Source organism: Dermacentor silvarum, unplaced genomic scaffold, assembly GCF_013339745.2.
Source record: "Dermacentor silvarum isolate Dsil-2018 unplaced genomic scaffold, BIME_Dsil_1.4 Seq601, whole genome shotgun sequence".
Classification (NCBI taxonomy): domain Eukaryota; kingdom Metazoa; phylum Arthropoda; class Arachnida; order Ixodida; family Ixodidae; genus Dermacentor; species Dermacentor silvarum.
Window position 1 is genome coordinate 109,213 of NW_023606500.1, and position 24,718 is coordinate 133,930.

Sequence of the window (24,718 nt, forward strand, 5' to 3'; positions counted from 1 at the left end):
AGTGTGAGTGTCCTCCAGCAACAGAAACACTCAAGCACACAAAATTACATAAAAACATGTTTTGTTTAATTTTGACGACACAGCTATTGGATGCACAATTATATGAAACGTAAAAAGTATCAGCTGGCCGCTAAAGTTGGAGGGCAGACGATAAGATTATCGCTCGCTTTGGAACAACTTGTCGTCTGTTCTTGCTTTTCTTCACTTGATCCTGGATTGTAGGTGGTGAGTAAACTTTATTGAGAGATGTAATATGGGTGAATGAAAGCCTTTTATGGAGTTCAGTAGGTCGTGGTCCAAGCCAATCCAGAATGGGACAACATGGCGCACACCACTGGTAGTAGAAGCACGTGACGTGCCATTCCCGCACAGTAGCGCCGGCGCGGAGACATCCGTGCCATTGTAGCCGGTGTAAAACGAGCTTTCGCTGGCGATTTTAGCGATGGTGCACAGAGCAGTTTGCTTGCGTGCGCTACTAGCTGCGGCTGGTCGTTCCACTGGAGGTGCTGCCGGCTTCCAGCAACGGCTGCTCTGGAGCGCGCCGCGTCGCTTCAGCAGCACGGCGACTGCTCGGTTGCTGTTGGAAGGGGGGCAGCAACGGTGGCGTCCTGTATTGTGGGCTTTACGGCCCTACTCGACACAGCCGGAGTCCAAGGAACACACTATCATTAAGGTAAGGGCGTGGAGATGTTCTGCACGACACCATCGGGTTTGTTTACACCGGTATATAATGTCTATACCTGTACACAACCTCCTGCATTTATAAATTGCCTTCCTTGTCGCTCTGCAGTGCATGAGAGAAAATGGTACCACATTCCCAGTCATTTTAACCCGTTGCTGCTAGAGCATCTGGCCGTTGCTGTCGCTTAATGCCCGCTCTACATGACGTGCGATGAAAGATAGTTAACATCCCCAACCACGCCTTATACTACTACTTTGGGAGTGACCCCCGGTTTAGCGTCACTGAGCTGGCATTGAAAAAAATTGAGACTGCTTACATTTGGGAATGCAAAAGCATTGCAGTCTCTTTGGTGAAATGTTTTCAATTGATGGTTGCGGCATGCATTGAAGTTCTTTCTGCTGATTCAGTACGTGTTATCGTATACGTTGGCCACAGACCAGAAACATTCGGACCATTTTGCTGCAATATGATCAAGCTTATTTCAAGCTATGCGATCCTCTGTCTGATGTTAGGTCTGTCATAATTATGTCATCTTCATCGTTATCTTCACGTTTCAGCTGATGCTTCAGAGTCCATCACAGTAGACACATCACTGATGAAATCTGACCAGCACGCTCAGTTTATACACTCATGACGTGGCACCACCTCCCCATTGGTTGCGCTGTCACGTGCCCAATGACGCGCGCACTAGGCCACACCTTAGTCAGCCAGAACCATGGAGCCGTTGCGGCGTCAGGGAAACGTGCTCATCTCGCACCCCGGAGGTCTGGGGTGCGAGACGAGCATAATTTGAGTTAAGATCCCGTATCTATGCGATGGTGTACACGAGAAGGAGGAAATGATGGTGGCCCCTCTTGCTGGGAAAAGTAAAAACAGTCCGGCATGTTTTAGGAGAATATTCGCAACTTGATGACGCTGTTTAGTGCTGAGCGACTTGTTCACCATAGCTAGAATGGAGAAGTCCACAGCACGGCATGCGTTAACAAAATGGCATTCATCCGCAGAATCAGGGGCCTCTGTAAGAATGGCGAGTGACAGGACTTTATCATCATGGTAGGCGGCAAGTTTCAGGCCCTGTGGTAGTATTGCAGGTTCACTGGAACAGTTTACAGTCCATAAGCTAGTGCATCCATGAACAACTGACAGCATGCAATGCGGTATCAGCACATTCCTCTTGATGCAGCTCAGATGAATGGGCTCCACGCTAGCGTCAAACGAAGAAATGGCAGCTTCGTTTGTCTACATCGAAGAGGACGAGGACTACAGTCGTACAGACGGTCCCAAGGACAGCAGTCGAGCTGAAGGGTGAGCCAGGGAGAGCTCGGGTAGCTGTACACCATGGTCGAAGAACCAGTGCTTCCACATGCTTGGCTTCTGGACCGGGTGTCCAACAGGACAGGTTGTACCCATGCGCCAATCAATCAACCTTGTCAGCTTTCTTGGATGCCTACTTGGGTGTGTAGACCAGGTACCACCACTCTAGCCCTCACAGTACAGGTGTCCAGCCAAAGGGAAGGCCAAGGTGGTCCCCTAGCCAACGTGGGTCTTCATGTCAGCTGCGAGTACCAGCTGTCCTGGTAGGAGCAATTTTCTGGTGCAGGCCAAGTGGCAGTATCGGTTCCTCTGGACAGGACGTCCAGTGAGGAATAGCTGGCTGTTGAACTCTGAGCGTTGAGCACTGCTTGTGTCCAGGCGCGTAGCCAGGGGGGGGGGGGCTGATGGGGCTTCAGCCCCCCCGAAATTTTTTCGTGCGGGCATGCACCACCGACCAAAACTACCACCGACGCCGGCAATCATTCTGGATTTTGTCTACAATGTCTTTTTCACACTCGAAAAGACAATTCGGCACGAACATTGCGAACTCGGGGTGGATTTCGCGACAACGCCCTTGCACCTACAGTCACGTAACGAAAGGAGCCCCATCCGAGCACAAACTTTCAACGGCTTTTCGATAGCGAGCGGGCGCGTTGCGGCATCTCGCAGCGGCCGCGGAATATACAGAGCGCATGGATTTCATTTACGAAACTTTATGGGTATAAAGTTCTCATAAATTTTTGACGCGGAAGGTGCGCTGACATTTCCAAAGGCATTCTTTAAAAGATTTTCAATTCTAGAACTTTATGGGGTTAATGTTCTTATAAACTTGGGCCAACATGTGCATACTGGAACGCTCGTGTCCAAGCCATTCCATAAATGGAAGCGCGCGCTCGCAATCTCCCACACACACGAAAATACTAAATATCACCGTGACTGTCAGCTAGCAGCTGATAATTTTCTCCAAACATTTTCAGGAAGCGTGCAGAATGTGATTGATCAGCTGGACCAGGGCAGGCAAAGTAAAATATGAGAAAACAGAAGAACGTAAACGGCCTATTATTGATAATTTTTTTTTACGGGCGACAAGGTCTGGCTCTCCGTGGCCACAGGGACAGGGGCCCTATGGATTTAAGCAATGCCCCTGCTGAAAATACAGGCATTTTCAGAGTGCTTCTTCGCATGCGAGCTGATTGTGGAGATACATATCTGAAGAACCATTTGGAAAGTTGCCCCAGTAATGCCTCGTATTTAAGCCCAGACGCACAAAACCAAATTATAGAAATTTGTGGTGACATTACCAAAGAAAGCTTAGATTCAAAAGCAGGCTGCTTCTCCATACTTCCTGACGAAACGACGGACATCGCTGGAATCGAACAGCCTACTGTTTCTGCAAGGTACCTAAACAAGTATGCCAACGACATCAAGGGAGTGTTTTAGGTTTTAGCACCGGAATAGATGCCCATCTCTCATTGCGACAGCAGGTTCTACGTAAATGTGTAAATACTGCTGCAGCTTCTAGTCACCCTTCCAGTGGCCACTGCCAGCGCAGACAGAATATTTTTTTAACAAGAGTTTACTAAAAAACTACTTGCGCTCTACAATGTCTGTGGAACGCATGGTTAGGCTGGCGCTTCTATACAGCCACAGAGTCGTCGGCATCAACGTGACCGTTTTGCTCAACTTTCCCGCCGCGAGGAGTTTGTCCTTTAGATAGCGAAGAAGCAAAAATCAATGCAAGTAAAAAGCACTGTTCCTTCAGGTCCATAAGTTCTTAATTATGAAAACATATGACCGTTGATTAGCTTTTAAAACCGCAGAAATTTTCGCCGTTAATTCTAGCAGCTAGCATCATGATCATAATTATCACGCGAATACAAAAATTACGAGAATACCAATAACCAATTTTCACCGACCTTGCTCATCGAAAGCCCGGCCCACGTGGCGTTCACCAAAAACACACTCGGATATTGGGTACTTCAACTTGCCACATCATTTGTGGCCTTCGCTTGTCCTTTTCTTTCATTTTCAGCTACCTGCTTTTATTTCTTTTTTGAAACGAAGGAATACCCTCCTTTAATTTTGGGTGCAGAATAATTGTTGGCGTTGTGCACGCAGTTAAATTACACATTTTCGTACTGATTTATGCATTATTCCTCTATTATTCTACCCACATGGCGCTGTCGCGACCGCTGCATAGCCCAAGTACATATCACAATTTCTGCGATCATAATTATGTCCTTGCCTAGATCATCTGTCTTTCTGTGCCCATAGTTTACTATGTGTGACTGAGCAACATGTTTATTTGTCTTATTTGACGCATTATATACACTGACGTTTGCTTAAATACGTAGATTTATTGGAGATTCATACGTATTTTTAAATATCTTATTGCGAGGTTTTGTGTATACAAGCAGTGAACTTTGTTTCCAGCGACTCTTTTTTTGCCCTTTAACGAGTTGTATCTTCGCATTTGTATATTCCATTCTATCTTCGCAATTTCTAATATGTATTTTGCAGAACTCCCACTTTTTATTTGTACTCACTGCTGCGAGTATTATCTCGGTGTAATTACAATACACGACGAGTTACAGCTGCTCCTGCGCAATCGATTGCAACGAGGGATAGCATCATTGAGGTTTCTTCCTGGCCGTTGCATATGTAGAAAAATGTAAACAAGGTTATTGAATGACAAAGATTCATCAAAATATTTGTCCTCAACTTATTCATTTCATGGCCTTACGTTTTTCATATAAGCTGCATGCACCCAGGCCGCCGCCGGAAGCCAACTGATTCCGGCCGACGTCTAGAGGGGAGGTAGACGGTGAAAGGGGGAGCTGAGTCTCACCCCGATCACCCATACTCTCTGACGGGTGCAAATAAAGTGCTTTCTCTCTCTCTCTGCACTGCTTTGCTGGTTTCGAACTGATATTGACCCTTTTCGCGGCAATCGTGTGGGCGCTGCCATATATGATCACGTGATGACGCGTCCATTGCTTGCCTCAACTGCCTCCGTTGCCTCCTTGTTTACAATGGAAGTGTATGACGCCCGCGCGGCTTAGAAAACCTCTGTTTTCGGAGATATCATAGACAGTGACTAGATGGACGACCCGAAGCTTTCATCACAGCTTCAGAGAGCATGCAAAAGCGCTTTCTGAGCTGATTAAGCTATGTCCAAATGGCATAAGCAGCGTATATGGTGCTTGTTCTAAAAGCGGGGCTAAATATGTATTCCAAGCTGTCCGATTATGAATTCAGTCAGGATTAGTGTGTTTTGCTCTTTGTTCTTTATTTGGCAAATATTTTGAAGCAGTGGCTTGTCAGTTTCTGACTCAGTGAAGTTCCTCGGTGCGGCCACTTTCTGATTATTTTCTGCCTAATCATTCGCGGGTGTGCTCAGTTCCGAATCCGATAGATTTGCTCTTGCAGCGCACAAGGCTTGAAACGTCGCTGTTTTGTACATTGTAATACCTTGTAGCAAATATATATTACAGCTAGTAACTTGCTTACTCTTGTGGACCATCACGAAACATTCAGCTTCGACCATTGGTGCGCCATAGGTGTATTCCGTCCTTTATTGTGTGTATACAGTGCGCATATATTCAAGTGTGAGTCCATTCACTTATTCTTGATACGTCGGCGATAGAGTGGGCGTAAGTTTTCCTGCCATTTGGACAGATGTGTATAGATAACGTGCGCGAAACTTACTATGACAGGAAGCGGCGCTACTCCCTTTGTCATTGTTTGAGTGGTACTCATTCTTGCCGACGTTCTGGGGATGAAGCCCTTTCTTTGAAGGTTAGCGATACAAGGCTGCGGATGAGCAAATTTCTGTATCCTCTAGGAAAGCCGTACATGTAACACGGTAACACGTTCGGACAGTTGCAGCAGCGGTCCGCGAACTTCACCACACAGATTCATTCTATTCCTTAACATGCCAGTCACTATTTTTGCAGCCAACTATACAGCACACGTCTTCAATCCACATTATTCAATCTAGCATGATTGGAGCACAGTGTGTTAGCGAAAACTCAGTTGCATTTCCGACAGCTGATCGCACAGAAGCAAGGTAGAAACGGTAATGGTTTCGTATTCGTGCACGGTCGCTGAGGAGAGGTATGGTGCGCCGCCGTGAGTGCTATCTCGTTTCTCTAAAACAAACTGCTCCGCGAAAAGGGTCAATAGTTCTAAAGTTCATGTGATGTTTTCTTTACTTATTAATTAGACAAAAAAAAACGCGGAAGCTTTGATATCAATTATTTCTGCCACAATTTTTGGGGCATACGAATTTATTATTTTATGACAACATACATATTTTAATGTACAGTGCATAGCGTTCAATAATTCGTTTGCAGCATCTAATATACAATGAAATTGGCAATGCAGTTATTATTCATGCATTTGATCCCTCGACAAATTCTATAAGGAGGAGGCTGCGCTGCAACCTGAGCCCCCCCCCCCCCCGAACAAAATTTCTGGCTACGCCACTGCTTGTGTCATAAGCCACCATTTTCCTCTTCGCCACTGCACTGCACACCCTCTTGTTTGTCCTTGCTGCGTCAGGGTGCACACAGGTCCTTGAAATCCTTGAAAACCCTTGAAGTTGAAAGTTCCGTTTTCAAGGTCTTGAAAGTCCTGGAATTTCTTTTCCGTCCTTGAGAACCCGTAGTGGTTTTTCACGGGGTCCAATAGTGCGACTCGCATTATATGGTGGTTGAGGGTGGTCCCGGCAAACTTTATTGCTTTCTGCAACGCCGGGACCGTGAAGTCAAAGTTCCTGCGCGAGAAAGAGGCGAGTGCGCGTCCGTTGCGAAATTTTTTTCTCCCTCTGGCTTGCTTCGACTTTGGGGTTGGCCAAAAGCCATAAGTTGCTGGCCACAATGAGGCTAGAGTGTCTCGACCTCCTCGGAAAAAATGCAAGTTGTGCTATCATGCTTATTTGTAATGAAAAAGCAGTTACATGACTCTTAACAGTTGAATTTGGTAGTATTTTACTTTTTTTAGGGGGTTCGCCTTGGGCTGGATTTATTGGCAACCCACTAAAGACAGGTACAGCCTCATAGCCTGAGCGTTGTCTGCTGGCCACATTGTGCTGTGTTTATCTGTGCATGCTCACTCTGGTGCCTTCGATGCTTTGTTTGCTTTTTCTCTCGTTTTGGTTGTGGTGCGCATAGTTCAGGAGAATGCCTGGGAAATGTAAATTCAAAAGCGGGGGCTCGGCAACGACGATTACAAACTTTGGGTTGTGCGGGATACATCAGACCCCCACCGCGCGAAATGCACATCCTGCAGAAAAACCTTCGACATCGCTTCTATAGGCTCCCAGAAGCTGCGTGAAAAGTGCAAGGAACTGTGGCAGCTGAAAACTCTATACAGAACCACCTGGCACCAAGCACAAGCGAGCGGTCCACTGGGTTGGCTCCATCGCAGGCGACTCATCTAAACAGGACCTGCAATTCACACGAGGTGGTTACCAATGCTGAAATTCTGTGGACAATGAAAGTGATTACCTCCCACTACTCGTACAGATAATCCGCACAAACCGGCGACTTGTTGAAGCGGATGTTTCCCGACAGTAATGTGGCTAAATCGTTTTCCTGTGGAGAAAAAAAATGGGCGTATGTTGCGTGCCATGGGCTCAGGCCATTTTTTTTTTTGGCGTCCTTGCAACAAGAGGTACAGAAGTCTGACTATTACATCGTGCTTTTTGACAAGTCAGCGAATCCCCGCAGGGGCGTCTGCGTAAGCAGGCGTTTGGTGTGTTGCGACACCACGTACCCGAGCACATGAGGGTCGGACCCTCCCGCGTCTAACCGTGCGCGGCTTAGCCGTGTCCGGGGAAAAGGGGATCCTGGGGGTTGAGCCGAAGCCGGGTGTTTGGACCTTTATGGCCCCTCGGCAGAGGCAACACACTCCTTTGGCCTCTGCTTCACGTAGACGGCACCCCCGGACTGACCCACCCGGGGGAAATCGGTGGTCGCCTTTTCCTATCCCCCTCTCTGCCCTTTTTCTTTCCTATCTCCTTTCTTTACTGTCCTGTCTCCTATTCTCTTCTGTTACTTCCACGTTTTCATAGGCGGCTCGGGTTAACCTTGTGTATGTGCCCTCTCTTGGGTATCTTATATTGGGTTATAGCAGCAATGCACGGCTGGCGTCTGCAGCCTTACACCTTAAGTGCTGCAGCGTCCCCTAGTTGGGCTCCGTGGTGGGTGGCCGCCATTGCCGCCGAAATAAACCGAACTAATATGGGAACACCTGCATTTCCCCGTCTACTTGATCGTCACCCTCACAAGAGGGGGCGCACCGATGAAATATTAAACCTATTCAGACCGAAAGAAATTTTTCCCCGATACCAAGTTGTGCACAGTGAGAAAACTGAAAAACCAGCTCGAACCGTATCCCCTTTTCTTGTTGCGAAAGGCTTGACTGACGCCCTTGGCCCAGGTTACAAGGTCACCAAAATGGCGAGCGGGGACCTCCTGCTTGAGATCCGTGACAAAGCGCAGCACAATAAATTGAACAACCTTGTGGCATTTGGAGACATACCTGTTACCGTCTCACCTCATTGGTCTATGAACACAGCACGTGGAGTAGTGTCTGATGCAGATCTAATCGACTTGTCCGAAACCGAACTATTGGAAGGCTGGAAAGAACAAAACGTAACAAACGTACAGCGCATCATTATCAGAAGAGAAAATAAGGAAATTCCCACTAAACACCTGATCCTGACTTTTGCCACTTGCGATCTGCCAGAAACCATAGAAACCGGATACACAAAGTTAGCTGTCAGGCCATACATCCCCAATCCCAGAAGATGCTTCCAATGTCAAAGATTTGGCCACGGCTCGCAGAGCTGCCGTGGTAGACTAACATGTGCGAAATGTGGAACGCAAGGTCATTCCTCAGACAACTGTGAAGCGGCACCTCACTGTGTAAACTGTGATGGTGAGCATCCAGCTTACTCCCGGTCTTGTCCGAATTGGAAAAAAGAAAAAGAAATTATCACTCTCAAAGTTCGTGAGAACATCTCCTTCAAGGAAGCACGTAAAAGGTGCTTGCCATTCCACAGCACAACATATGCCGAGGCGACGCGTCAGGGGGCAACGTCGCACCCCGGCTTCCGCCACCTGCCCGGCCCGCGCGCAGCGAGCCGCCGGCTGTGGCAGCCGCCCCTATGGTGGGAGCAGCCAAGGCTGCCTTGCCATCACCGAACTTGGCCACACCAGTGGCCCCTGCTAGCTCTGGCAGCAGCCAGGATAGCACGGAGGCTAAGGAGGTACCGTCAACCTCCGCACTGGTACCGTCAACCTCCGCACCACAAAGGCTTCGTCTTCCGAGGCGAAGCCAAACCGACGCACACATCGCTCGTTAGAGCGAGTGTCCAACGCCTCGCAAGAGGCAATGGACACAACTTCTCAGACGGCACATGGAGTGCCTAGGGAGCGGCGACTCTCCCAAGAACGCTCCAAAAAAGACAAGACACCAGTTACAGCGCCTGTAAAAGGCTCTGTAAAATAGGCTGTACACACCCCTTGAAACACACAGCACCTTTTATTTTCCTCCAACATGAATAAAATAATGCAGTGGAATGTTAGGGGATTAATCCACAACCTAGACGATATCCAAGAACTTCTCAGTAAATTTAATCCAAAGGTGCTGTGTGTTCAAGAAACACATCTAAACTCCAGAAACACCAACTTCCTACGTCAGAATATTGTTTTCCGAAAAGATCGCGAGGATTCTGCCGCATCATCTGGTGGTGTGGCCATCATACTCGACAGAAGTGTAGCCTGTCAGCAACTTCCACTTAATACGGCACTTGAGGCGGTAGCCGTTCGTGCTGTACTTCTGGGTAAACTCGTTACTATTTGCTCGCTCTACATACCCCCACATTATCCTTTACACAAACATGAATTTCAGTCACTAATAGATGAATTACCAGAACCTTACCTAGTTCTTGGCGATTTCAATGCACACAGCAGCTTGTGGGGCGACACGCGTATCGATGCGCGAGGACGCCTAATCGAACAATTTCTTTTCTCCTCTGGTGCGTGTCTCCTGAATAAGAAGGAACCCACCTACTACAATCTCGCAAACAAAACGTTTTCTTCCATTGATCTCAGTGTAGCTTCCCCGTCTATATTTGCTGAACTTAAATGGGAAGTTATAAAAAATCCTTACGGGAGTGACCACTTCCCGATACTGCTGAGATCACCACTACAAAACGAACCTCCACCACAGGCACCCCGCTGGAAGTTGGATATGGCAGATTGGGAGAAATTCCAAAGTCTTACAAGTAGTATCTCGTGGTCTGAAATATCTTCGCTGGGAATTGATGCTGCTGTCGAGTATTTTACATGTTTTATCATTGATGCCGCTTCTGAATGTATACCTGAAATAAGTGGTGAGACATGCAAACGCCGTCTCCCATGGTGGAACGAGGAATGTCGGAACGCTCGTAGGAAACAGAACAAAGCGTGGGGGTTGCTACGCGACTCCCCAACTGCGGAGAATCTTGTCAATTTTAAGAAGATAAAATCGCAGGGGAGAAGAACACGTTGACAGGCCAGGAGAGAGAGTTGGGAGAAGTTTTTATCAGGCATCAACTCGTATACAGACGAGGGCAGAGTCTGGAAGAAAGTTAATAAGATAAAAGGGCTACAAACTTATTCACTCCCGTTGGTAAACACACAAGGCGACAGTCTGGAAGACCAAGCTAACTGCCTGGGAGCACATTTTGAACATGTGGCAAGCTCATCCCATTATTCGCCAACATTTAAAAGACACAAGGCTACCATAGAAAAACAGAAAATAGAAAGAAAATGCACCGGAGACGAGGCATACAACCAGCCATTCTGCATCGCTGAGCTCTATGCGTCGCTTAGTTGTTGCAACAAGTCTGCCCCAGGCACTGATCGCATAGTTTATCAAATGCTAAAACACCTTCCCCATGAAACAAAGAAAACTCTCCTCTGCCTTTACAATGCTATATGGTCCTCCGGCAAGATCCCCGCCGCCTGGAAAGAGGCCATTGTCGTCCCTATACTGAAGCAGGGCAAGGACCCATCGTCTGTTTCGAGTTACCGGCCTATAGCACTAACAAGCTGTCTCTGCAAACTGTTCGAAAAATTGATAAACCGCCGACTAATACATTTCCTCGAATCAAACAAACTGCTTGACCCGTACCAATGCGGGTTTCGAGAGGGTCGATCCACCGCCGACCACTTGATACGTATTGAAACGCAAATTCGTGAAGCTTTTGTCCATAAGCAGTTCTTTCTGTCTGTATTCCTTGATATGGAAAAAGCCTACGACACCACGTGGCGGTTTGGAATACTAAGAGACCTCTCACACGTTGGTATACGTGGTAACATGTTAAATGTCATAGAAAGTTATTTATCTAATCGCACATTCCGTGTTCGTGTGGGAAATGCTGTATCAAGACCATTTGTGCAGGAAACTGGAGTGCCACAGGGCGGGGTGCTGAGTTGCACTCTCTTTATCGTAAAAATGAGTTCTTTGCGTCTGTATATCCCAAGAAACATGTTTTACTCTGCATACGTGGATGATGTACAGTTAGGTTTCGCCTCGTGCAATCTTGCAGTCTGTGAGCGGCAGATTCAACTTGGTCTGAACAAAGTGTCTAAGTGGGCAGACGAGAATGGATTTAGCCTTAACCCACAAAAGACCACCTGCGTCCTGTTCTCCAGGAAGAGGGGTCTGCACCCCGATCCTGACATTGAGTTGCAGGGACAACGTGTGGCCGTAAAAACAGAACACAAATTTTTAGGTGTGATTCTAGATACGAAACTTACATTTGTGGCACACATACAGTATATAAGGAACAAGTGCATGAAAACAATGAATATTCTAAAAGTGTTGTCACGCACCGTTTGGGGTAGTGACACAAAGTGCCTTTTAAATCTGTATAAGAGCCTCATACTCACACGACTAGATTACGGCGCCATAGTGTACCATTCCGCTACGCCAAGCGCCCTAAAGATGCTGGATCCTGTACACCATCTAGGCATCCGCCTAGCCACTGGTGCCTTCAGGACAAGTCCTGTGTCAAGCTTGTACGTAGAAGCGGACGTGTGGTCGCTTGACATGCAACGTTCATACTTAAGCCTTACCTATTTCCTGAAAGTAAATTCGAACTCGGAACATCCGTCCTTCTCAATCATAAATGATATGACCAGTGCCACACTCTTTAATAACCGGCCGACAGTAAGAGAACCCTTCTCACTACGTATAAGAAAAATTAGCGCAGAAATGGATATCCCACTACTTGAAAATAATTTGATGGCCCCAGCAAATCCAGTGCCACCGTGGCAGTGGCAACTCATAGAGTGTGATACTTCGTTTGTAGAGGTCACAAAAGACGCTCCAGAGGTACATATCCAGATGCATTTTCTAGAAATCCAGTTCAAGTACTCGTCCTGCACTCAGTTTTACACTGACGCTTCCAAGTCACATGCAGGAGTTTCTTATGCAGTAGTCGGCCCATCGTTCTCCGAGTCCGATGTACTGCACCCGGAAACAAGCATTTTTACGGCTGAAGCCTATGCACTTTTATCAGCCGTGAAGAATATAGGCAAGTCAAAACTCAAACGATCAATAATATTTACAGACTCCCTAAGCGTTGTGAAAGCTATCATGACTCTACATAGACACAAAAACCCTGTACTCATTGAACTGTATTCTGCTCTGTGCAAAGCATACATGTCTAACCAGCATATTATTTTGTGCTGGGTGCCTGGCCATAGAGGCATCGAGGGCAATGTTCTGGCTGATCAAATGGCCTCATCAACTACATCGCGAGCCCTTAACCCTACCGCTTCTATCCCTGCCGCAGACCTCAAGCCCTACTTGAGAAAGAAACTTCGAAGCCATTGGCAGCGCTTGTGGGATGCCGAAACCAACAATAAGCTCCACTTAGTTAAGCCACAGATAGGTCCCTGGCATCCCGTTACGAAAATACGAAGAACTAATGTCCTATTCTCTCGTTTGAGAATAGGACATACATACGGCACCCACAATTTTCTTTTAACTGGAAATGACCCACCAACCTGTGGTAGATGTGGAGAGAGGCTTACCGTGCTTCACGCCCTCGTGGAGTGCAGAGAAGCCGAAACAGAGAGAAAAAGGCACTTTCCTCTAGCGTACCGGTACTGTCTCCCTCTCCATCCCGCTATGTTTCTGGGTGACAAACCCCTCTTTAACACCAAAGCTGTCCTGGGCTTTCTTAGCGATGTTATATTGCATGTTATTTGCCCAATAGTTTCATAGCGCATCCTCTCTCCAGAGGATGCCGCTGCGATAGTAGTTTTGTATAGCACGAGTCTCCAGGCCCTTGCATTTCAAAGGGCCTGTCAAGGCAGTAGTGCTGTTTGAAAAGACTTATCAGTGATAAATTTTCATTTATCATGATTATCTTGCAAATTGTTCTTTCGTCTCATAGTGCACCTCATTAGCCATTGCCATAATTTTATTACATATATATTTTACGCATTTTACAGCGATTGTTTTTAGGCCCTTTTACAGCCACGACACATCTATCTTTCGCAATTCATTGCTCCATTGTCAACCTATTAACACTGGCCTGGCGCTCTTTGGCCATACCTGGCCCTTGCGCCATTAAACACCATTCATCACCATCACGAGTCAGCGAATAACTTCCTGAAAGAGAAGCAAATGGACGTGCATGTGCACAATTGGGACTCGTCACACAACATCGCCACCAGTATTACACATCCGCTTTTATTGGGCATTCCACGGCAGGGGACATTCAGAAAATACTTCTAAGGGCTTTGGAGCCTTTGCCATTCGGCAAGGTTCTCGATCTCGATGGATGGGCCGAACGTTAACCTCAAGTTCTTTAGAAATATGCAAGTGCACTTGCAGGAAAACCATCAGGTCCAATGTGTTGACTTGTGGCCTTCATACCATCCCCAATGCCTACAAGGGGTAGGAGCCAGCAAGTGGGGCATTGCTGTCAAGCTTGAGTGCACTCTTCCGAGACTTACCACCACGAAGGGAAGATTTTTCAACTGTGACTAACCAGGAAACATTTCCACTACAGTTTGTGTCTCATCGATGGGTGGAAAACACAATTGTCATTGAAAGAGCTTTGCTTCTTTGGAATGACATAAAGAAATATGTGGAGTCTGCAAGGAGTAAGCAGGTGAGCTTACCAAAGTGTTAATCGTTTGAAAATGTGTACAGCTTTTGTCGTGATTCCTTGACGCTGGCAAAACTGAACTTCGCTCTCAGTGTTGCTTCCATTCTTCAGCCATTCTTGAAAGACTACCAGTCCGACAAGCTAATGATCTTTCTTGCTAGAGACCTTGAGAGTGTTGTGCGGAAGCTCCTTGTGAAATTCATGAAGGCTTCAGTGTTGTCTTCATTTACAGGGATTGGTGGTTTGCTGAGGGTAGACATTGATAACCCTGATAACCACACTTCGCTTGAAAAAGTGGATTGGACTGGACTGGGCAAACTTTATTTGGGTCCTGCAGGACGCGCTTAGGGCGTAGCGGGCGTCTCCCACGTAGGGACCGACAGGGAATACCTGGCGGCCGCTTCGTGGGCCTGCTAGACGGCCCATTGCTGGTCGGCGAGAAGCGTGCTTCTGAGGGACTTCTCCCACTTGTCCGAGGTAGAGTCGGGATTAGCGTTTCTACACTCCCAGAGCATGTGTGCGAGTGTCGCCGTGTATCCGCACGAGGGGCACATGTTGCTGGGGTGCGCGTCAGGATAGAGAACGTGGAGTTTTGCGGGGTTTGGGTATGTGTCTGTTTGTAATAAGCGTAGGGTTAGCGCCTGCGGTCTGTTAAGTTTGGGGTGTGGGGGCGGAAAGGTCCAAGTTCTACCTAGGTCCAAGGTAGAAGTGTTTTGTGATTTCATTGTACGTTATGGGTGCATCCCGGTTGGTCTCTATCTCGGCGAGGTGGATATCGGCCCCAAATGTGAACAAACACTGAAAGATTCAAGGGCAAGTGCAAAGGATACATTTTAATTCGGAACGGAGTGTAAACTATTTTTGGCAGCTGTGACCAAGAAAATACTGGAACGAAGTCCCCTCCCCATAAGTCATCAATGGTTAGAAGCCTGGCATCTCTAGACCCCCGGCTCATGTGCTCGAAGCCGGATCAGTGCCTTGTGGGCCTAAGGAAGGTGTTGGACGTCTTGACCGTGGCAGGAAGACTGAGTGACTGCCAACGAGAATGTGTAATGGCAGAATACACTGAGCTACTGCAAGAGGTAAAGCACGAGCTTCGCCTGTTTGAGACGAGCCTTAGCAGGCTGGATAAGTTTTTTTCATGACTTCCTGAGTGTCAGTCCCTCCTACAAAGAGCTGTGGAAAGCAGTCAGGCTGTTGCTTATGTTGAGCCATGGGCAAGCAACTGTCGAACGGGGGTTCAGCGTCAACCGCCAGATGGATGGATGGATGGATGGATGGATGGATGGATGGATGGATGGATGAAAAACTTTATCAGGGTCCTTTAGGGCGCGCGCGAGAGCGCAGCGGGCCGCTCCCACGTCGGGACAGAGAGGCCGAGCCTCTCCGCTGCGTCGCGGGCCCGTTGGATAGCCCATAACTGTTCTTCGAGGTTGGGGCTGTGTAGAACCACATCCCAACGTTTAAAAGTGTTGCTTTCACTGCCGCGTAACGTGGGACACCGCCAGAGCATGTGAGGTAAGCTCGCAAAGTCATTACATAGTGCACATGCATTTGTTGTCTGAATTTTGGGGTACATTTTGTGAAGAAGTAGGGAGTTTGGGTATGCCCCGTCTGTAGAAGCCTTAGTGTTAAAATCTGAGGTCTATTGCGTTTACAATGAGGGAGGGGGTAGATCCTCTGAGCCAAGTAAAAGTGCTTAGTAATTTCGTTGTACGAGGAAGGAGAACCACCAGATCTCCGTAGAGAATTTGAAAGGTTTGTCGTACATTTCACAGTGTATCATATGTGATGCAGTGGACCGGGCAGGTGGAATTATGAATGTTCCCATAACAAAAGAACCCAGAATAGCTGTGTCTGCAGCGAGGAATCACTACGGTGCACACTTGGAATCGGAAAAGAAACTGTACCAGGAAAACTCAAAGCAGGCAAAAAGGCGCACAATCATGGAAGTTGAAGGGTAGCAGAGAAAGAAAAAGAAGATTGAGGTAGTTGTTGCCTATTTAAAGGCCTCTGCAGATGGATATGCAGAAAAGGCTGAGAGAACTGGTGACATCACGCACGTGGTGAAATCAAACAGCTTGAGAAAGACCGCAAAAGCGAAGGCTGAGAGAACTCGGCAGCATTAAGACGCAAATAGAAAAGAAACTGAAAGACCTGCCCTGGAGCTTGTGGTTTGCACAAGGCTTACCCTATGAGCGATGGTCAGGAAAGGGCACGACGCTCCTCCACTCCGCGGCTCACAAAGGCGCTATGGCAGGGTTCGTCGACTCTCCGACACGGCACAGAGAAGGCTCCGGAGTCAGATCGCCAACAAACACGGGTTTATTCACCCAAGATACAGCACAGTGCGACTGTCACGGCGCTTATGGGCCAAGGCTCACCGCAAGACCGATCGAGTACACGCACCCGCTGCGCTAGGGCTAACCGGGTAGCGGTCCGCCAAGCGCGAGATCGAGGAGTTGCGAGAACAAAGGTCTCGTGTAACCACCTCGTTGCGGGCCTGTGAGCATCTGCCGCGGCGAGGAAGCGCTCAGCGGACGAGAGCTCGGGTGGAGAGGGTACCCGGTGGCCGCTGCGCGGGAAGCCAATCAGGGCGCGTCCCGGTGACGTGTTCTCGCGAGCCAAGTCCAATCTCGGGAGGGAGAAGCACGGTTTGCGCGGGAAAGTAGGTCCGGTGCGCTCGCCATGTCCGCTATGTTGCCATTATGGAGGCGGTTCCCGGAGATCGAGCTAAGTGCCATGCACAAGCTGGGGGACGAGTCGCGGGAAGGCACCTCGATCCCCACATTGCCTCCTCCTAAAGACCAAGAGAAATGTCGTTGTCTTCACTTGGTACGAAGCCAAGGGTTTGCCTTGGTCACCAAAGTTCCGCACACTGGATATATACACACCGGGTATATACGTCCTCTCCCGAGGCTGGCAATCCGGGGATCGCTTCGCCGTTGGGGGGTTGCGCCTTTCGAGCCATTGGAGACACAGGCTCCGGTCTCTACTGAGTGCGTGAGGTTTGCGCCTTTTGAGCCATTGGAGACTGAGGCTCTGGCTTCTGCTTGGTGCAAATGCTCACGGGAGTGGCGGACCAAAGGATCAAACGGCGAAACGGGGGCTCACGACAAGCGTCCGCCACCACGTTTGAACTCCCTTTCCGGTAGCGCATAACAAGGTACCGCTGCCATGTCAACGCCCAGCGCGCGAGGCGGCCCGATGGCTCGCACAAGCGCTTAAGCCGGATTGTAAGTCTCCACAGCAAACGGCACGTACGATAACGCAAACTTCCGGAGAGCAAAAAGGACCAACGGTCAGGTGGTCCGCTCAATGCGTGACCGACCCAATGGGGCCCGTAAACAGCAAAGAGAAGAACTGGGTTGCCGCTTCGACAGGCGCATGAGGCACATGACCGGCAGACGGATCGACGGCGGAGCGGGATGGCTCACGCACGTCGAAAATGTCGCTCGAATGCGCATGAGGCAAGCGGTAGTCGGAAAATGCGGCGACTTTGTCGACTGAGCGGGGCGGCTCGCGCTCGACTTTGCTTCCCAGCTGCGCTCGGGACAAGGAGAGGCCAGCGAGCGGTTTTGCACAAACAGCGAGGCAGGGAGGCTCCACTGTGGTGCACGGGACACCGAACTGCGCTCGGGAAAAAGGAAGGGCAGTGAGCGAGCTCGCGCCTACAGCGGAGTGGGAAGGCCGCACCGTGGTGTATTCGTCTGAGAAAGGCGCTCGGGACAAAGGTAGGCCAGCAAGCGTGCGAGCATCTAAGCGGGGTGGCTCCGATGCGGCACTTTGGGCACTAACTAAACTGCGCTCGGGACAAAGGCCAGCGGGCGAGTTTGTGCCAGCACATAAGCAGGGTGGCTTCGGTGTGACACCAGCCTGTGCTCGGGGCAGGGAAAGGACCGCGAATGCACCGGCAGAGCGGTGTGGCTCCGACGTGACGAACGACGCTCGGGACGAAGGGAGGCCGGCGAGCGTATTCGTGCCAGCATCTAAGCAGGGTGGCTCCGATGCAGCACATGGCGCAGTGAACGACGCTCGGGACAAAGGGAGGCCGGCGAGCGTATTCGTGCCAGCATCTAAGCAGGGTGGCTCCGATGCGACACGTTGGGCACAACTGCGCTCGGAACAAAGGCCAGCGATTGGAGACAGCACGCCAGAGGGGCTGCTCCCCGCGCGTCTCAAACAGTTGAGAAAACCCGTAACTGGCGTGGCTATATAGGACTGCCGTACACATTCGAGCTGTCAACATCACCTAGGGCACTCCAAGGAAGGAATCGCTCCTGGTGGCCGAAAGCAGAGGGTCGCGAAGGCGAACCTAACTTGTGCTGTCGGTGTCGTTCGCTCCAAAGGACGATAAGTTCGCAGCCAGGGGGTCAAGCAGGAACGAGGGTCATGAAGGGGCCTGCTCTGGTGCCATGCTGAAACCGCGTTGGTCATGGGTTCGTGCCCCACATTTGGCGCCAGTTATGTGGAGATGGGTTTGCACAAGGCTTACCCTTCGTGCGACGGTTAGGAAAGGGCACGATGCTCCTCCACTCTGCAACTCACAAAGGCGCTACGGCAGGGTTCGTCGACTCTCCAACACGGCACAGAAAAGGCTCCGGAGTCAGATCGCCAACAAACATGGGTTTATTCATCCAAGATACAGCACAGTGCGACTGTCACGGCGCTTATGAGCCAAGGCTCCATGCAAGACCGATCGAGTACGCGCGCCCGCTGCGCTAGGGCTAACCGGGTAGCGGTCCTCCGCGCGAGAACGAGGAGTCGCGAGAACAAAGGTCTCATGTAACCACCTCGTTGCGGGCCTGTGAGCATCTGCCGCGGCGAAGAAGTGCTCAGCGGACGAGAGCTTGGGTGGAGAGGGTGCCCGGTGGCCGCCGCGCGGGAGGCCAATCAGGGCGTGTCCCGGTGACGTGTTCTCCTGGGGCAAGTCCAATTTCGGGAGGGAGAAGCACGGTTTGTGCGGAAAAGTAGGTCCAGCGCGCTCGCCATGTCGGCCATGTTGCCGTTATGGTGGCGGTTCCCGGAGATCGAGCTAAGTGCCACGCGCCAGCTGGGGGACGAGGCGCGGAAAGGCACCTTGATCCCCACAAGCTTTAGAATTTCATCTAGTCGAATAAAACTGTACGTGCACTAAGTAAAATCACTTTCCTTTGTTCTGTCCAATAAAATGTAACGTGTGAACTACCGTATTAAATATTAAAAATTTTTTAAAGGTCCTTGAAAAGTCCTTGAATTTTTTTCTTGGAACCCTGTACGAACCATGTGAGTATCAGCATACTTACTACACCTGGTGTTGAGATTTCAAGTGTACGTGAATGACTTATTCTTACAAGGTTTTACTGGCTAGGATCACAGACTGCGTTAAAATTCAACATTTTCCCAGATCCTCTAGTCCACAAATCTCAGCGGTTGAATGTACATCGTAGCGATGAAAACACGTTGTTCTGGTGCAGTGACTGAAGTTGCGTAACAGAAATACAAGTTTTGTAATGGAAACAATATGGTGGAAGCGATAAATTTTGCTTTCTGTGGTTTTCCTTTCCAGAATGATGAACGTGGAAGTGGGCCAAGTGAAATGCGTGAGTTCCGGGCAGAGACGCGCATGTTGCTGGACATTGTGGCCAGGTCGCTGTACTCAGAAAAAGAGGTGTTTGTGCGTGAGCTGGTATCAAATGCAAGTGATGCCCTTGAGAAGCTGCGTTATGTGCGACTCACAGAACCCGAGTCGGTATCGGCAGACTCCACTGAAGCGCCCCTGCAAATCCACATTGCCACCAACAAGCTGGCCAACACGTTCACCATCCAGGACACGGGCATCGGCATGACGCGAGAGGAAGTGTGTGCTTATTTAAATATTTTTATTTATTTTCTTTATTTATGTTACCCTCAAGGCCAGAGGGGAGTGGTGAAATGGGAAGCATATCTGCCAAATAACGTAAAGAATGTATTCAAGGCTTTGCTGGGCTAGTTGGTCGGTAGACATGACCTCATGTAGCTCAAAAAAAAAAAGAATGACCGAGCTAATGCTCGGTGAAGCATATCCTGTCTCCTAGTAGTGCCCTGTCCTTTGGTCCTTATTTCTTATGCTACACCAGTTGCGTATTCTGCTTAATGCGGAATTTGACATTGCACCGGCGTGCTGTGCAACGTAAATGATGCGGTTGTCACAGGGCGCCGCGACGAGCCTTATCGTCGGCGAGACGATCAGACTGCACCGACTGGTTTTCGTAGGTGATGTAGCTCTAGGTGTGCCTATCTCACTTCGAGAGAACATGCTCGAACTGGGAATAGTGTTACGAAGAAACAAATAGAAGAAACTGCCTGTTTGTTAAAATTCAATCAAAACCAAAACGAAAACTGTTCGCAACAGCCTACTATCAGAACCAGCCTAGCAAGTGTCTGCAATTGTCATCACAAGGGGGCGACCATGGATGGTAACTAAAGTGTTCTTAATTGTTATGTCGACGAAACGAGTTCTCGCATAGCATGACAACGAAATGATGACGCAACGCACTGTGTTCAGTCTGATTAAGAAGTACGTTCAAACAACCAGCATTTTTTTTTACAAGTTAAGCTAGCGGCAAGGGTCACGCCACATAGTTTTGGGTATTTTGGAGGATTGTTTGCATCACAGGTCGAACTAGCGAAATTGTTAGTCGAGGTGTGGGCCACCATCCCACTTGTGATTATCAACACTGTAATAAATAATATCAAACTTCCTCTGGACTGTATGGAGGACATGTTATGGTTCTTTGTAGACAAGTGCAGTCTGAGAGTGATGATGATGGGTATTAATGAGCTTTGATTCTGTGAATGTAAAGGTTGCTGGTTCTGTTTTGTTTTTTTCTTATTGCCACAATCATAGCTGTGCTGTTTTTCTTGCTTAAAAATTGGGTGTGCATTCAATTTCTCCTTTGTTTTGTCATTCTTATGTTTGAATTTTCTACTTGTAACCCATAAAAATTAAGTGCACGTTTGATTTGGGGCTGTGTTAGAACCGGGGCAAATCCTGCCAAATAAATCGGCCTCTTGTTTGAGCTGCTGGATAATTTGACCAATTTCGTCAGTCCCATTAGGGTTGAATTAACATGAGTTAATTCATGTTAATTCAACCCTAATGTTAATTCATGAGAGACGGGCTTTGGCGTTGCGTTCCTGAGCCTGAGGGATTGAATCCCGACTGCAGCAGTGGTGGCAATTCGATGGGGGCGAAATGCAAAAATGCCCGTCTACAATGCATTGGAGTGCTCGTTAAAGAACCTCAAGTGGTCAAAATTAATCCCGAGTCCACCACTATGGCTTGCCTCAAAATCAAATCCTGATTTTGGCACGTAAAACACCATTTAAGTTCACTGTCCAGACCTTTGAATATTTTTATTGTTCATGATGTTCGGTAAGCTTGCCCTATAGAGCCTTTCGCTGTTCATAAACATAAGCCCTGGACAGATTCTGATTCTACCTACTGACGTAGCCTGCTAAATATAGCAGGCAAAAAAAGGCAATGGCCAGTAGCAGGAGTGCATTAAAACCCAATTCCGCAGATTTTCAACATTTTTTTCCCGTATGAAATAACAATTTGCAAGTCAGGTTTGCTTAAGCTATGTGAAAAAGGTACAAGTATGAATCTTGAGGCATTATAATGCACCTTTCATTTATCTGAAAACAAAGAAAGATACTAAGGTTGCTAAGACACGAAAGAAACTTTATGCGCACAACACGAGGACAGAAAAGAGGCTAAGACACAAGCGCATTCTTACAACATTGTAAGTATGCGCTCGTGTGTCTTAGCCTCTTCCCTGTCCTCGTCTTATGTGCAAAAAGTTTGTCTGATGTAAAAAGATACTTTCTGTACATTGGAACAACCTAAATATGCGCTGTTCGCTTGCAGTAGTAGACTGATAAGACATGCGACTGGATGTTTCTCGGGGCAACACTCACGCTGCTGTTATGACATGCGAAAGTGTCTCTTTGTTCTGTCCCATATATATCAGGAAGGCTCGGGCTCTCTTCCAGTGACAAAGGTCGCTTTTCTCCTATTCCTGCCCTGATCCTTGAGATAAAAATAAACAAACTTAAGACTTAGTCACTTAGGACAAATCTAAATCATCTTGTCTGGTTGCGTTTCAGATGGTTGACAGTTTAGGCACCATAGCACGATCAGGCTCCAAAGAGTTCCTCCAGAAGCTGGCTGCGAACGACGGCAATGCAAACTCCATCATTGGCCAGTTTGGTGTTGGCTTCTATTCAGCCTTCATGGTTGCCAACCGGGTGGAAGTGTTTTCGCAGTCACGTCGTGCAGGAGCCAAGGCGGTGCGCTGGAGCTCAGACGGCTCAGGCCAGTACGAAATCTCGGAGGCTGAGGGCGTCCAGGAAGGCACCAAAATTGTGCTCACCTTGAAGCCGGATTGCTCGGACTTTGCTGATGGGGACTTTGTGGGCAAAGTGATAGAGAAGTACAGCAATTTTGTAGGCAGTGCCATCTACCTCAATGGGCGACAAGTCAACACACTGCAGGTAAGATACCTCAATGCTTGTGGCCTCTTCTAAGATGCACCTTGTGAAAAAGGACACATGCTCACTGTTGGGGAAGGTTTACTTGGAGTGTGTACTATTCATACAGTTGAGTCTTGATAATGCGAACTTGAAGGGACCTGAAAATTCTAATATATTGTTACGCGAACGAAGAATTAAGGACAGGAGACTATTTACAAGTATATTTACAAAAGATAGCTGCAGCGCTGGCCAGATCAGCCGATAGCTCGAGAGCCCACAGCAGTTCGTCTTCTTCGTCTAGGCGCCCGCGCGCCTCGTTCAAACAACCAAATACCACACGCGTGTAGCATAATCCCCCGGCGGCAGAAGTGACGTCCCGGAGCGTCTAAATGTCATCACTGGGAGGGTGATACTGCTTCAGTCTTGTAACGTGCACGATATCACTGGACTGGGAAGCAGATGGGGCGTCAGGGGCGATCTCGTAGGTGACGGGAGTCACGGCACGAATCACTCGGTAGGGGCCTGTGTATTGAGACAGCAGTTTTTCTGACAGGCCGACCTGACGCGACGGAGACCATAGAAGCACCAAAGAACCAGGCGGGAAGTGCACGTCACGGTGTCGCTGGTCGTACAAACGCCGTTGACTCTCTTGGGAGTGCAGAAGGCGGCCACGGGCAATTTCCCTTGCGTGGGCAGCGCGGGCGACGGCGTCAAGTGCATATTCACTGGTAGGTGCTGCGTGAACAGGGATGCTTGTGTCGAGGGGCAGTGCTGGTTCTCATCCGAACAGAAGGAAAAATGGTGAATAACCGGCTGTGTCGTGGCGCGAGGAATTATACGCAAAGGTGACAAACGGTAGAGCGAGGTCCCAGTCAGTGTGGTCGGAAGACACATACTTCGCGAGCATGTCTGTGAGAGTGCGATTAAGATGCTCCGTGAGGCCATTCGTTTGCGGATGGTATGACGTGGATAGCTTGTGCCTCGTGGCACAGGACTGCAGGATGTCCGCGATAACTTTTGACAGGAAAGTCCGGCCACGGTCTGTGAGAAGTTGTCGCGGAGCTCCATGTAATAAAATCACGTCGCTTAGAAGAAAATCTGCAACATCTGTGGCACAGCTGGTAGGGAGCGCTCGGGTGATGGCGTAGCGCGTGGTGTAATCTGTGGCCACAGCGATCCACCTGTTCCCAGAGGTAGAAAGAGGAAAAGGACCAAGTAAATCTAAACCAACCCGAAAGAATGGTTCCGCGGGAATGTCAATTGGTTGAAGGTACCCAGCAGGGAGCGTCGACGGTGTCTTGCGTCGCTGGCATTTCTCACATGCAGCTACGTATCTTCGAACGGAGCGAGCAAGCCCTGGCCAAAAGAAGCGTCGGCGGATCCGGTCGTAGGTACGTGACACACCGAGGTGACCGGCAGTGGGGAGGTCGTGAAGTTCGTGGAGAACAGCCGAGCGAAGGTGTTTAGGGATCACAAGGAGTAATGCTGGGCCGTCGGGGTGAACGTTGTGGCGGTAGAGTACGCCATCTTGAAGTGTGAATAAGCGAAGGGAGCTGTCGGCAAGTGACGATTCCAGGCGGTCAATGATGACACGCAAGGACGGGTCACGGCGCTGCTCGTCGGCGACATGGACCAGTGGAAAAACAGAGAGAACGCAAGCGTCGGTGTCAGTATCAGACGTAGAGGACGGGTCTTGGACTGGGTAGCGAGAGAGGCAATCTGCGTCCTGGTGTTGGCGTCCCGACTTGTACGTCACTGTGTAGGGATATTCTTGTAGTCGGAGAGCCCAACGACCGAGCCTACCAGTAGGATCCTTGAGCGACGAAAGCCAACACAGCGCATGATGGTCTGTGATTATAGAGAAGGGCTTGCCATATAAATATGGGCGGAACTTTGAAACAGCCCAGACGAGAGCAAGACATTCGCGCTCGGTAATCGAATAGTTGCGCTCTGCAGTTGTCAGGAGCCGGCTAGCGTAGGCTATAACGCGGTCGTGTCCGTGTTGTCGTTGCGCTAAGACTGCGCCGATCCCATAACCACTGGCA

The 24,718-nt window shown here is 49.0% G+C and overlaps 1 protein-coding gene across 1 annotated transcript; it reads left to right on the forward strand.

The window, feature by feature from the left end:
• Positions 1 to 319: 319 nt before the first annotated feature.
• On the forward strand, positions 320 to 22,742 carry LOC119435299 (heat shock protein 75 kDa, mitochondrial). The gene is made up of 3 exons (XM_037702207.2): positions 320 to 673; positions 19,726 to 20,016; positions 22,308 to 22,742. Exons 1-3 carry the CDS (start codon positions 443 to 445, stop codon positions 22,725 to 22,727), a joined length of 942 nt encoding a protein of 313 aa, XP_037558135.2. The 5' UTR covers positions 320 to 442; the 3' UTR covers positions 22,728 to 22,742.
• Positions 22,743 to 24,718: the final 1,976 nt, after the last annotated feature.